A 13,735-nucleotide genomic window follows, 5' to 3' on the forward strand; every position below is an offset into this window, starting at 1 on the left:
CCTCCATGGATACACCTTGTCCCAGTCCAAGGAATTTCCACTGGATTGGAAGTGAGCTTGGATGTTGACTCCCTCAGCCTGGAGGTGTATGGGATGCGAGGTAGCTCGAGCAACCGTGCCATTGGGTCCTGCAAATACTTTCATGTGCACCATGATCTAAAAAGGACGGGGGATTGGTTACTTTTGCTCCCCAAATGTAAGTCCTTGGACTTACAGCCTCAGTATCATTGCGGAACCTCAGCCCTGCCCTATCCTGTTCTGCTGAAGCAGAATCTGCATTTTAAGAAGATCCCTGGGGATTCAGAACATCCAAGTCTGAGAAGCACAGCAGAGAAGGTAGTAGGAAGTAACCTCCATGTAAGTTCCCTGAGGTGACCATGGGAAAGGACTTGAGAGAGCACAGACTCTGGTCACAACATCTAATTGAACCTGAATGTCAAAGGCAATGAGAACTTGCACCCCAAGGTGATGGAGTAAGTGGTACTAGTTAAGGATGCCTGTCAAGGACTCTGTCATCCTCTGCACGTGATATGCATACATATCATACATATGGGAGAATGGTCCCCTCTTCAGTCCTAATGCTGGTGAACACAAGGTATGTCAGGATCAAGGCACATCCCTCCCTAGCCACCATCAAAGAAGTCACCCAAGGCATAGAGAAGCTACTTACACAGAGGGAAGACACACTTCCACCTCCTACAGCCTCTTGGAAACAGACTGTTCCTTTTCCCTTTTACTGACTGTGAGATATGAAAAATGAATTAATGCAAAACTTCAAACTATCTAAACCAATTCTAATTACCTGGAAAGGGGGAGAAAAAGAGTGTGCCCAGTTTAAAAGGGCATCCAGAGCTGTCTCTGGGTACCTCTGGTCTAGAACAACACAGCAACATCACAAGCAAGAGTCCTATCCAATCATGCGGGACAAGACAGCACTAGGGGTGTTCTGAAAAGCCAGTGTACACCACACAGGAGTTGGCACACAATGGTGAGTGGCCTCCTTGGCTGGCAGAGAGACTCTTCTGCCGACAGGGGCCTGGTGGCCTAGTCCCAAGCCCATTCAGTCCGCATCTACTCGGGCCCAGGGCTCTGCACTGGGCAGAGTTAGTGACAGCGTGGCTCCCCGGGGCATGGTGCTCTGCAGTGGTGCAGGCCCCAGCACCAGCAGCCAAGGGAGTTGCAGGCTCCAGCAGAGCCCACTAAGCCTGGGCTACAGGGGGGCGCCTTGAGGTCTCTTCTGACACACTGACCTCAAAGGAGAACCCTGCTGCCACAGGGGCTGGAAGGAGACATCTTGGCAGCACCTGCTGGGCTGAGCTGCCTTATAACAGGTGGGGCAAAGAACGCAACTGGGACAGGAATGGGGACATGAGTACTCTCACTGCCTCTGACCAGCTGGGGGCTGATGTTTACCTTTTCTAGCACTCACCCAGACTAAAGTGATCCCAGTGGTCCCTTCCAGCTTCTATGTCATGAGACCTATGAACGTGGGGCTCCAACTTCAAGTTCATGTCCCCCACAGTCATGGTCTTCTGCACCCAATATATAGGATACTGGTAGTAAAGAATCAGAATGCTCTGTTTGATAGAATTTCAAGCCCAGTCCATGCTCACTGGAATATGGAGATTAGTTTAATTAACGACAATGTCTAGCAGCTTTTCTAAAATAAGAGGTACTTACTGTATGTTCAGCCCTCCCATCTTTCGGTTTTATCTTAAAAATAAAAATATAAGCAGGTGCCCATAATATTTTAAGCAGCCAAAACTTTCCAAAAACTTTTTTCAAAATCTGTAAGGAAGTCTGCATCCTCAACTGCTAAAAATACAAGGCATAAATTTATCAAGGTGTTTGAAGAAAGAATTTTTGAGATTCAGTAAATTATACAAATAATAAAAATTTTAAATAAAATTATTAATAAATAAGTAATAAAATAATTGTTGATAATAAACTGCAATAATATTAATATGAATTTCAATGAGAACTTGGAGATTATCTGTAATTCAGGTTTGATCATTCGTGTCTATGTACTGTATCCCCAAAAGGGGAACATGGCTAACTCTGTGGCTCCAAACATTGTGATTTCTTGCTAATCCTTATTGAAAATCACATTAAAAATCCAAATACATCAGCTGGGGTTGTGGCTCAGTGGTAGAGCGCTTACCTAGCACGTGTGAGCCACTGGGTTCAATCCTTAGCACCATATAAAAAATAAATAAATAAAACAAAGTTATTTTTAAAAAGACATCATTAACAATTTTTTTTAAAAAATCCACATCAATAAGGAGCTACTCTGGGATGTTCCCACACTTGAACCTCAGATGACAGCCTCTTTGATTCCACGTAGATGTATGGCAACTGACAACCCAGAAAATGACTTGACCAAGATCACACATCCAACTAGTGTCAAAGCTAAAACCAGGTGGTGGCCACTCCTCCTGGCCACCTTTCCAGGAAGAGGCCCACTTCATCATATATGTGGAGTGACCCAGAGGGTCCTGTGGTTGGCCCTAAGGTGGGACACAGCAGAGAGGGCTCCAGAAAGCTCACTGTGCTTCTGTCCACAGGGCTGACTCTGAGAATGATCTTCAGAAAGGTCACCTATTCAGGAGCTCATCTTGTCACTCAGTCCCTCCACAGTAGAGTTTGACATGAATATAAGATGTTAAGTCCAAAGGGAGAAAGTGCTTCCAATGGCCAAGGACGTCACAGGACTGGTTTATGAGAAGGTTTGAACCAGGGGAGCTACTTTAAAGAGATTCTAGCGAGGGACACTCAAGCCAATGAGATCATAAGCAACATTAAAGGGACCATGTCCATGTCACCTTCAGCTCTCAATGAGACAGGTCTGAGGTCTGAGGCACACAGTCTCATGACACACAGCACAGCACGGTTTTCCAAGATCTGACTCAGAGATGTGCGAAGTTTAGCTTTGTGTGACACTTTGAACCCAGTCAAGAAACATCTCCACTGATGGCACCTTTGCCTTATCTGCCTATTTTTCCTTCTAGAACCTTCCAAAGGATGCACCAAACCAGTGTTAAAAAAAAAAAAAAAAATCTGTTTTCCCATAATTTTTCTCATTTGGAAGAACACCAAAATTATGATGAAAATCCCTAATATTTTACAGCATAGCACAATTTTCAAAGTGTCTGCATTTGTGTTCAACAGCTCTGCTCTTCACATATTCATCCTTCCTTCATTCAGTAAATGTGGGTTGGGTTCTGACTGAACCCAACCAGTAGTCACTGGCACTAGGGATGCAGCAGTGAACAAATGGGATAAAAACTTCTGTCCCATTTTATAAGTGAACTTGCAACTCACAAGAGGCCCACAGAAACTTAGCACTTTGTCCAAAATCACATTTCTAAAAAGTAGCAGATCTATAACTAAACTCAGACCTTCTAAATCCAAAGTCTGTTTTCCCCACCACCTCCCACCCTTATATATTACTATTGGTGTTTTTCATACACATTGTGCTACTGCAAAAAAGAAGGACTTTTTGTGTTCTGGGACTTGGGATTTTATTATCTGCAGTCAGTCAACTCTTGTAGCTGCAAATGTGGCTCTGTTCTTGCTGAAGATGTGGACACTCCCAAGCAACAAAACTAGGCTGGTCGTGTAAACCAGAATCCCTGCAAATCCACTGAAGGTCAATAGTCACTGAAGGAAAAATATAGGCTCCCACTCAGATGAATCTGCTATACCCTATGAAAGGAGTTTGTAATAACTGGTTTCCCATAACATGCAGGTGTCCCTCTGAGTGGTTCATCTCTGGGCCATTCCAGCTCTAGTGTGACAATACATCATTTGAATCATATTGTCAGAGTCATACCTGGCTGAGAGCAAAACCTGTCAGTGAAGAGAATTTTAGAGAATTTTTTGGAGCATAAGATAACCTTGGCAATGGTGAGTTGCGTCCAGAAGCTTGAGAGGTTTGGAAAGTCAAAAGTGGAGGGTGGAGCCAAGAGAAGCAGCATGGGAAAAATTCAGAATCAAAGGAGGGGAGGGTGTCATCTGCACTGGGCTCTCAGGTACCCTCTGTCTATCTGCAGGCCATGCCCCGTGTGGCTGCCAAGGCTGAAGTAGGCTGCCCCAGCCTCCAGTGTTTTCTTCCATAACAAAAAGGCACTCCCTGTAGCTAACATTTGAAAGATCCAGATGAAACAGTCTTAGCCCATCTGATTTAGCCTCTCAAGGTGAGTGCACCCAGAGAAGACAATGAAACAAAGAAAAGTCAGAGGGAAAGAGAGGGAGGGAGGGGAGACGCCCGCCACCACACAGCGCTCTGCCACCAGTTACAAGTAGGTTAAGTTACCTTCTCTAACCCTTTCGATTTACCAATCCTATATCTTTTGATTATTAATAAGTGAGGACCTCTCAGTGCTGTGCTGGTCTGACAACTGCATCTCTGAAAAAAAATAAGATTTATGGTGTTTTTTGTTGAATTCTTTGGTATAAATACTCCCTCTGTGGCCCATTTCAAGCTAACGGTGGCATCATGGAACGCGCAGTTGGGCGGAGAGACGCACGCTCAGCTCTCCTTGCCTGGAGCACACTCTAAGAGGCTACCTCTTACACTGTCTCAAAATGGCAAGTCACCTCTCTGAGTATTCTCTCTCCCAGTTCTTCACATCAACAAAACTCCCACGAGTACTGGCTTCCTATAAAATGGCTTCCAAAGGTCAGAACCAGTGTACTAAATTCTCTCAGTGTCACTGTATTAGTGATGAAGGCACCAACCAACCCAAGAGAATATGAATATGATGGGGAATGATGGGATGTGCCTTCTCTATAAAGCTGATTAAATGACTTTTCCTGTCCCTCAATCATTCAAACTCCATGTTTTGTATCTCTTTCCAACTCTCAAACTTACAAGGTATCTGGTACATAATAAGAAGGAAGCAGAGCCAGGTGTGGTGACACACACCTGTAATCCCAGTGGCTCAGGAAGCTGAAGCAGGAGGATCGAGAGTTCAAAGCCAGCCTCAGCAATTTAGCAAGGCCCTAAGCAACTCAGTGAGACCCTGTCTCTAAATAAAATACAAAATTGGAATGGGGATGGGACTCAGTGGTTGAGTGCTCCTGAGTTCAATCCCCAGTAACCTTCCCCTCCCCCCCAAAATAAAAAGGAAACAGAAAAGGAGGAGGGGAAAAGTAGACATGGGAGTAAGTCATTTCAAGAAAAAGATCTATACTGTGAGCAAAGGACAGAGTCGTGTCCAAGGAGACAGAATAACAGAAGATCGTGGTTCTGATATTAACTAGGAAGGATAAACAATACAGTCTTGCTCTTGATCTAATCTTCTGCAAGTCCACTACTTTGAAACTATCTCCCTGAAACGTCTCTCTTACATTTTTAGCACTGGCAGGAATCAGCTAAGACCTCCTCAAAATGTTACTACCTAAAAACCTAAGAGTAGGTAATTATGCTTCTGCCGACAAAATGCACAATGTTGAACATGCCCAATTACACAGAAACATCGAAATGTTGAATAGGGAAAAAAATAACCTATGACAGTTCTACAGTCATGGTAGGAGACACAGCCCATTTAACCAGGGAAGATAAAAATGAATGTCTTCCAGAAGGGCCTTAATCTTCTATAAGGTCTTTTCAATTAATTTAACCATGAATAATTTTCTTTTTGAATTACTTGAAATTTTCCATGTTAAATATCAGAAGGCTATTTGAGAAATAGCCCATTTCTGTAATTAGATTAAGCCCTGTACTTCAGCCTGGGAAATAGAATTCCTGTATATTCGTGTCCTGACAACACAAAGCCCTGGATCCTAAGTAGAGTTAAAGCAAGTATCTGAGACATCAGAGACAAGAGGGTTGGTTCAGTCCAATCAACTCATGTTTCCGAAAGAATAATGTCCAAATACCTTAGCAGAACATTCCAGATGCTTCGAAATAGAACCCAAATGCCCTCATGTACCCCGTAGACCAGCAGAGCCCTCACAAGACACCTCTGAGACGTTGGTACTAAGGGAGAAAACAGGTCACAGTCTGTCAGCAGGGAGGGAGGCAGAAGTCCCAAATCTGGAACCAAGTTGTGGGTAGAAGGTGGGCCCATGGAACCAAGGGGTTCAGAACTGAGAGATCAACCCAAGAGAAAGCAGTTGGGATCAAAGAGGAAGAGCACCCAGAGAGGTTGCCAGAACACTGCAGAATGGTTGAGGCTCGCTGTTAGAGGCCAGTGTAGGGACCACATGAGGGCGGCTGGACTTGTTTATGGAGGAGGAAGAGAGAGTAACCTGATCTCAGGTCTCATCTACAAGAAGAAGCACGTCCATCAGCCTGCGTTATGAACCTTCATGCCTCTGTGCCTTTGCACATGCAGTTCTTCTACCCAGAATGCTATTCCTGCTTTTTGTACCTAATAAACTCTCACTTGTCCCACAGGGTTCACCACTCCTCTGTGAAGTTCTTCCCTGCACCACCACATCTGTGCACCTCTTTCCTGCTACACATCTCATTCCTAGTACTGAACAAGCAAAATATTTGGTATGCAATAGTACTTAACAAGTTTGTGTTGAGCAAATGAAAAATTTAAATTCAGTTTACACTAAATTCAATCGTCTATCTTGTTAGAAGGTTCTACTGATATTGGCAATAGTTTAAAAAATGAGGCTAAAGGGTCAGAAGATGTGCTTGCCTCTTCCCCTGAGTCATCTAAGAGAAAGAAAGAAGGAAGGAAGGAGAGAAAGAGAAAAAGAAGGAAAAAGAGAGAGAGAAAGAAAAAAGAAAGAGTCCTTTGCTAGACACAATCCTTGTCTTACATTCCTGAAACAAGAGGAGAATAAATATTTTCAGCTGCAAAAAGAATGAAATTTAACAGCAGCAGATTCTTTGTGGAAGTGAATTCAAAGGTTTAATAACTGACATTCAAAAAAATGATAATGGTTCTTAGCCAACAAAACACCTGAAAACATCAGAGAACTGAGTGAAGCAGTCAGTCTTCTGGGGTTTTTCATGCTGAGAATCAGACTTACCTGACAGATTCAAGGTCCACCTTGAAGATTCTGATACAAGAGGTTTGGGTCAAGGCATCTGTGTTTTCCAGAAACTCCCCCCCAAGCTACTGTAATAGTGAATGGAGTTGGAAGGCACTGAATGGTCACTTCTAAGCTACTGATGATGTGACTGGTGGTATACAAGGCTGAACATTAAAGGGGGCAGGACTGCTGTCTCCTTGGTAGATCAGAGATAATCTTCATTAACAATAGTTAAGCCTACCATGTCCTTACTGGGATCACCTCATGTGGTCCTCCTAACAAGCATGTAAAGGTAGGGGCTAGTATTATTCCCACTGCACAGGTATAGGAACGGGAGCTTAGGGAGGCTAAGTAGCTTATCCAGCTACTAGGTGACAGAAGTGGGATTCGAAATCCTGACTGATCATTCTAGAGGCTGTGTTCTTATAACCATTATACAATATTGTCTTTTTGCTGAAGTGGGAAGAAAGCAACCTCCTAAAACACAATGTTTTAATTAAAGTTGCTTCAATCTGTATCACCTCTGGACCATTCTGTCCAATAACTCATAGGAACTGTTCTTTTGATAAGTCTTGGCTATTCCTCTTTCTCTCTGTCCCTCTCACCGTCTTTTGCTCATTTCTGTATCCCTCATCTACAGCACAATGTTTGGCCCATTACACATACTCAGTAACTATTTGATGAATTTAAACATAATTCTGTGATTGTAATAAATACTATGTGACTAAGCACTTCACTTACAGCTCCTGTGCTACCCTGCCCACATGGAAACAGACTGAAAACTGTGACTGAGCGACCCCTGAGGAAGACACGGCCAGCATGAACACACTGATGAATGAGCTTCCAAGGGATGTACATGCTTTCTGACTCCGTAGCTGTGTCCTGAACAAACCTGGAAGGATCTGGGGTCCCAGTGAAGTAGTGAATGCACGGTGAGCTTCTGTTCTGAGGCAGGACAGATACTATACTGGCTGTGGTGAGGAAAGATTCAGAGTCTATGCAGACTCCACTGGCTTTGTCCCGTAAGATGTCAATCATTGTCTGTACAGTGATGCTTTCTGGAAAAAAGAGATATGGAAAGCAGGAATGTAACTGTGGCAGGTTGCTAACCAAAACTCATTCACTCCTTTTTTTAATTAATAAGTTCCTCAAATTAAAGCTGGGAACATAACTACCCAATGACAGAATATATTTCCCAGCTTTCTTTGTGACTAGGTCTGCTTATGTGGTCAATTCTGACCAATGGGAGGTCAGTAGAAATGGGGTGTGCAACTTTCTGGTCACATCCACATCCTTTTCTTTCATTTTTCTCCCTTCTTGCTAGCTGGGAGATGCCAAATCAGAACACAAATGGAAGTCCAGTCCTAAACTGTCCATATATATCTGGACTATAACATGGGAAAGGAAGAACTTCCATTTTCTTCATGCCACATTAATTAGGAGTATCTCTCTTACAGCATTTAGCTATGCCTTATCTAGTACAATAACTCAATATTATCCATAAGGAAGTGTATGCAGTCTGGACACAGACCCCCAAGCTAGTGCTGTTTGGGTCAATACTAAATTTGGAGAAAAACCTCTCTGCAGTCAGAAATATACACACAGAGGATTTGGAATATTTGGAGGCTTTAAGATTATTGTCTCTGAATTCAGATGAATGAATAAATAAGTCCTTGAGGTGGGCGCGGTGACACATGCCTATAATCCCAGTGGCTTGAGAGGCTGAGGCAGGAGGATTGAGAGTTCAAAGCCAGGCTCAGCAACTTAGCAAGGCCCTAAGCAACTTAGCAAAGCCCTGTCTCTAAATAAAATATAAGAAAAGGGCTGGGGATGTGGTTCAGTGGTTAAGTACCCCTGGGTTCAATACCTGGTACCCCCCTCAAAAAAAAAATGCTTGCATATATGAGATCCCACATCTACACATTCCCCTCTGGTTATAATTCATTAAAATACTACTTCAGTCTGAGTTCTCGAAGATGGAATCAAAACATCAAACAGGAAGAGAATTTGCAAGCACAATGCCTATCCTCTTTATAAATCTCTATTTACGACATGTCACAACTAAAAATATTTTAAATGTCTTTGATTTTTAATTTTTTAACTATCCAGTGTTCAAACTTTCTTACTCAAAAAGAAGGTATTAATTTGGAGTTTTTCATTAGTTCGTTGTGGGGGTTGCATGGCTAGAGATGGACCCCAGGGTCATGAGAACAAAAGCTAAGCATGGGCTCTACCACTCCGCTACATCTCCATCCTGGTGTAGGATTTAAATCGGAATCCGACAGGTTGGCAATATCTCATTGAATATTTTAATCCCTGCCTCTTGATTTCTCTTCTTGCACCTTATTTTTCATAGAAATCAGGTCATTCTTCCTGGAGAGTTTCACACAGGCCAGACGTGCGGATGGTACCCCCCGGGTGTTACTGAAGATGTTCCTCTCTCCTTTGCATTTCCTATACCTATAACCTGGAGGTTTCCTATAACCAGAAGTTTCATCAGATTGAAGGATGCTGTTTTGGTAAGAACTACTTAATAACTTTCATCAAGCTAGTTTTGATTTAATTAAAAATCTTTAGAATTTCTTTTTCAGATTCCCATTTTAAAATGAATACTTTCTTACCTTCCTATTCAGAATATATTACTTAAGTTTCACAGCAAAAGCCCTATAGTATTTTTCAAGATTAGAGAAGAAGAAACTTTCTTGAAGGACCAAGCAGATATTATTTTAGGCTTATGGACCATATGATCTCATTTTAACTTCCCTATTGCAATGGCTCATATTCACCATTACAGCATGAAATCATGTATCATTTATGTCTATAAACAGTACATAAAAAACTGGTGTGCGCTATAGCTTGGATCTTGAATGTCCCCAAAGGCCCTTGTGTTGAGGGCTTGGTTTCCAGCCTGCAGTGTTATCGGGAGGTGGTGGAACCTTTAGGAAGTGGGGCCTCATGGAAAGAAATTAGATCACTGAGGCATGCCCTGAAAAGGATATTGAGACCCTGACCCCTCCCCTGTCATGACTGCCCCACTAACACATGCAACACACAAGCATTTCCTAGCTGCCATGAGGTGAGCAAGGTCCTTGCCATGTGCTCTCACATCGATGTGCTCTCACACCACAGGCCCCAAAGCAACAGAGCTATAATGGTTAATCTGAATTGTCAACTTGATTGGATTAAGAGATGCCAATGATTAAGAGGCCTCTGAGTATGTCCATGAGGGCGTGTCTAGTAATGACTAGAACATGGGAAAGTGAACTGAAGTGGAGACTTTCCCTAAGCGTGGGCAGCATCGCCCAATAGGATGGAATAAAAGCTGGAAGAACAAGGAAGCAGATGCAGATGCAAGCGCAGCTCTTCTTGAATGGGTTCTTGAGCGCTGCTTTGATTGTCTGAGGATATCATACTCTCCCTTTGTCACTCTTCCAAAGTGGAGGCTACCAGGGATTCTCCATGGAGTTTCCAGAAGCCTTGGTCTCAGACTAGTGTAGCACTGTTGATCTTTCTTGTTCTGGGGCTTCCATGTCTTGGACTGCACCGCTGCTGGTTCTTCCAGCAATCCAGCTGCAGACGGCCATTTTGGACTATCCAGCTTCTGGTTCTGTAAGCCAATCTAATAAATCCCCTTTTTATAATCATACTTCCTGTTGATTCTGTTCCTCTAGAGAACCCTGACTAATACAGGAGCCAACTGACCATGGACTGAAACTTCTGAAACTACAAGCCAAAATAAATCTTTCCTCCTTATAAGTTGTTTATCTCAGGTATTTTGTCACAGTGACAAAAAGATGATTAACGTAGTGTGACTGTATTCTAGTTAAATTTCATTTACAAAAACAGGTAGCTGTTGCAGGACATAAATTTGCTGACATCAGTTCTAACTGATCAAAAGTTTGACTTTCAAAATATATGTACAACTAGGAAATATAAAAGGTGACCAATGTGGGTGTTTTGGAAAAGTTTCTGCTCAGGCACAAAAATGATAAGCTATCTAATCATCACACTTACCTAAATATGGATTCTGATTAAGTCAGTAACTGGGTGGCAGAGAGAGGGTTTATGAAGAGGATTCAAGACAACTCTACTCAACAAAGGTTCATAGAACCAAGGACTATGCAAGCATCAAAGAGGATCCTAAGATGAGTAAAAGATAACACCCCTGCCATCAAGGCCCAGCAGACCAATGGGGCTGAGAAAGCGGAAAATATGAGGGGCAAATAAGCCAAATATATAACTGAGCTATAAGGAGTATACTTACGTGCAATAAGTATCACAAAAGACAACACGATAACATCAATGTTCAAAGGAGAAATAACATCAGTAAAATAAGGGACCTCCGTTGGCAAGAAAGCATTGTGTAAAGATAAGTGCGAGTTGCCTCCTTGCCAGGCGAATTTTGGTACAAGTTGGTCTTTACATCTAAAGTCTATCCTTCACCCTCTCCTCTTTGCTCACCATTCCAAACCTAGACCCGTACTCCTCAATAGCTACAAGCCAAGTGTGAGAAGAGGGATCGTAAAGGGCAGACCAACTCACCTTCTTGCTTTTCTAAGCTGTCTTTGCCTGCACAGCAGTCTAGATGGTCATCCGCTGGAGAAAAAATCTGGGAAAAATTGAACTCATCCTCTCCCGTCCACCAGCCTTGACTCTGAGCATAAGTCCGGAGTTCAGGATGTTCTGCGTCCATCTTCGTAGTGAGGGAAAGCTGATTGCAGATGCATTTCACTCCCTCTGCAGAGTGTAAAGCAAGTACCCATAGGAAGACTTAATCATGATATAGAAATTCATACAGAATCCTTCCCTGGAATACTGACTTTACAGGAAGGAATCAATTGAAATTTTGAAGTGAGAAACACAATCCTTGGTCCTATTTCTAGTTCCACCAGTCTTGAGCAGCATCATCAAATTTTAAATGAGTAACAACTTTATTGCTCTTAAATTCACAGTCAAAACAAAATACACAGGCCCTTCCTTCTAAGTAAACCCAAGTGTGCATTACCTACAAGAGAAGTGGAAGGTTCTTTTAAAGAGGTAGTGCTAACAAGACTTAGAATTTTCTCCACAGAGATGCTCTGTAGCATCCACAGATTCCCCCTCCCCAGTCAGATACTTCTTTGTTCAACATTTTTCAACATTTAGAAAAACATGTGCCAATGATAATAAATCATTTCAAAACAAGGGAATGGCTGGACTCAGTGGCACATGCCTATAATCCAAGCAGCTCGGGAGGCTGAGGCAGGAGGATCTCAGGTTCAAAGCCAGCCTCAGCAATTTAAAAAGACTGGTGAGACTGTAAGCAACTGAGTGAGACCCTGTCTCAAAATGTAAACAAATAAAAAAATCTAATAAAGTACTGGTGTCAATTCTTGGTACAAAAAAAAAAAAAAAAAAAAAAGGCAAGGGAATGTACTTGTAAATATGTGTGTGTCTGTGTGAAAAATCTATGGAAATTCTTTTTCTCATAAATATGTGCATAGCTAAATGAACTCAGAATCAGAAAGACCTGCCCTCTGACTATACTCTCCCTTAACGAATGAGGGTTAGGTGAGAAATCCTCCCAGCTGGCAGCCTTGCTCTGTTTCCTCCATTTCTGTATCTGCAGCCTAAGCTAGAAGAGCGACTTGGCCTTCAAGTTTCAAGATGCTGTTCAGAGTGCAAATGCTAAGTTATCAGGGCTAGAGTAAAAGGCCCATTCATAGTTGCTGCTCCCAAGGAGCATGCTGAGCTTCCAAATTCTTGGATAACAATGTGGGAGAAAGCAAGTCAGTCTGAACTCTAATCTGCTATACGGTCATAACTTCCTGAAACCCAGTTCCTAGGCAGGATCAGTGCTGGGCTGAGCACTCCCAAAATGTTTGCTTCACTGATTGACACTTTCAAAATAAGCACCCCTGGCTCATGGGCACTGGTCCTTTTCCATTTATTTTTTCAGAGGGTACCACAAAAGTCAAATTATAAACAATTTAGGGATTTTTAAAAATCATGTTAGCCTAAACTGGTGATTTTTATATCATTCATACTAAGTTATTTTTTTAAAAACGCTCTTGTAAACAACTCCACAGATGTTACTTTCCTAGCAGGCTGATTTATAGTAGACATTTGCTTTTAAGAATCACCATTTGGAGAACAGAGTGCATTAATCCTACTGCCATCGATCACACTGCTGCTGGGATCAGAGGATATGAAATCGATGAGTCCAAGAAATGGTTGTGTATTTTTAAATTTAAATGTTTACTGAAAGACAACATTCATTTTGTGGAGGTGGATTTTTTAAGCTATATTTTGAAGGGGCTCAGCTTTTGAAATGCAGCTATTGATCAAAATATCTTTGATCCTACTTAAAAGCAATATGACTGCTTTGAATCATTCAATAGGAAAACATCATCTTAGGAGGTGTCATGGTTTGGATGTGAGGTGTCCCCAAAAGCTCACATGTGAGACAATGCAGGAAGATTCAGAGGAGATATAATTGGGTTGTAAGAGTCTTAACCCAATCAGTGGTAGGGTGTGGCTGGAGTTGGTGGGAATTGAGGTTTGGCTATTAGGTATACATTTTGTTCCTGGAAAGTGGAGTCTCTCTCTGCTTCCCTCCACCACCCTCTCCTGCCACGATGTTCAGCCTTACCTTGAGCCCTGAGGAATGGAGCCAGCCTTCTATGCACTAAGACCTCTGAAACCATGAGCCCTCAAATAAACCTTTCCTCCTTTACAGTTGTGCTGGCAAGTCATTTAA

The 13,735-nt window shown here is 42.4% G+C and overlaps 2 protein-coding genes across 4 annotated transcripts in view; one reads left to right on the forward strand and one right to left on the reverse strand.

Moving 5' to 3' along the window:
• Positions 1 to 7,864, forward strand: part of WIPF3 (WAS/WASL interacting protein family member 3) — a 108,499-nt gene extending 100,635 nt beyond the window's left edge. Inside the window, exon 9 of the mRNA XM_079152123.1 lies at positions 7,740 to 7,864. Within this exon, the coding sequence (XP_079008249.1) occupies positions 7,740 to 7,775 (36 nt within the window). The 3' untranslated portion in view covers positions 7,776 to 7,864. The remainder of the gene's footprint in view (positions 1 to 7,739) is intronic.
• SCRN1 (secernin 1) overlaps positions 1 to 13,735 on the reverse strand; it is a 65,071-nt gene that overhangs the window by 6,139 nt on the left and 45,197 nt on the right. For all 3 annotated transcript variants that reach the window (XM_079152125.1, XM_079152126.1, XM_079152127.1), the window contains exons 5-6: positions 11,539 to 11,733; positions 7,889 to 8,054 (exon numbers count right to left, since the gene is read on the reverse strand). In XM_079152125.1, the coding sequence (XP_079008251.1) occupies positions 7,889 to 8,054; positions 11,539 to 11,733 (361 nt within the window). The remainder of the gene's footprint in view (positions 1 to 7,888; positions 8,055 to 11,538; positions 11,734 to 13,735) is intronic.

Source organism: Sciurus vulgaris (assembly GCF_902686455.1).
Source record: "Sciurus vulgaris genome assembly, chromosome: 8".
In the NCBI taxonomy this organism is placed as follows: Eukaryota; Metazoa; Chordata; class Mammalia; order Rodentia; family Sciuridae; genus Sciurus; species Sciurus vulgaris.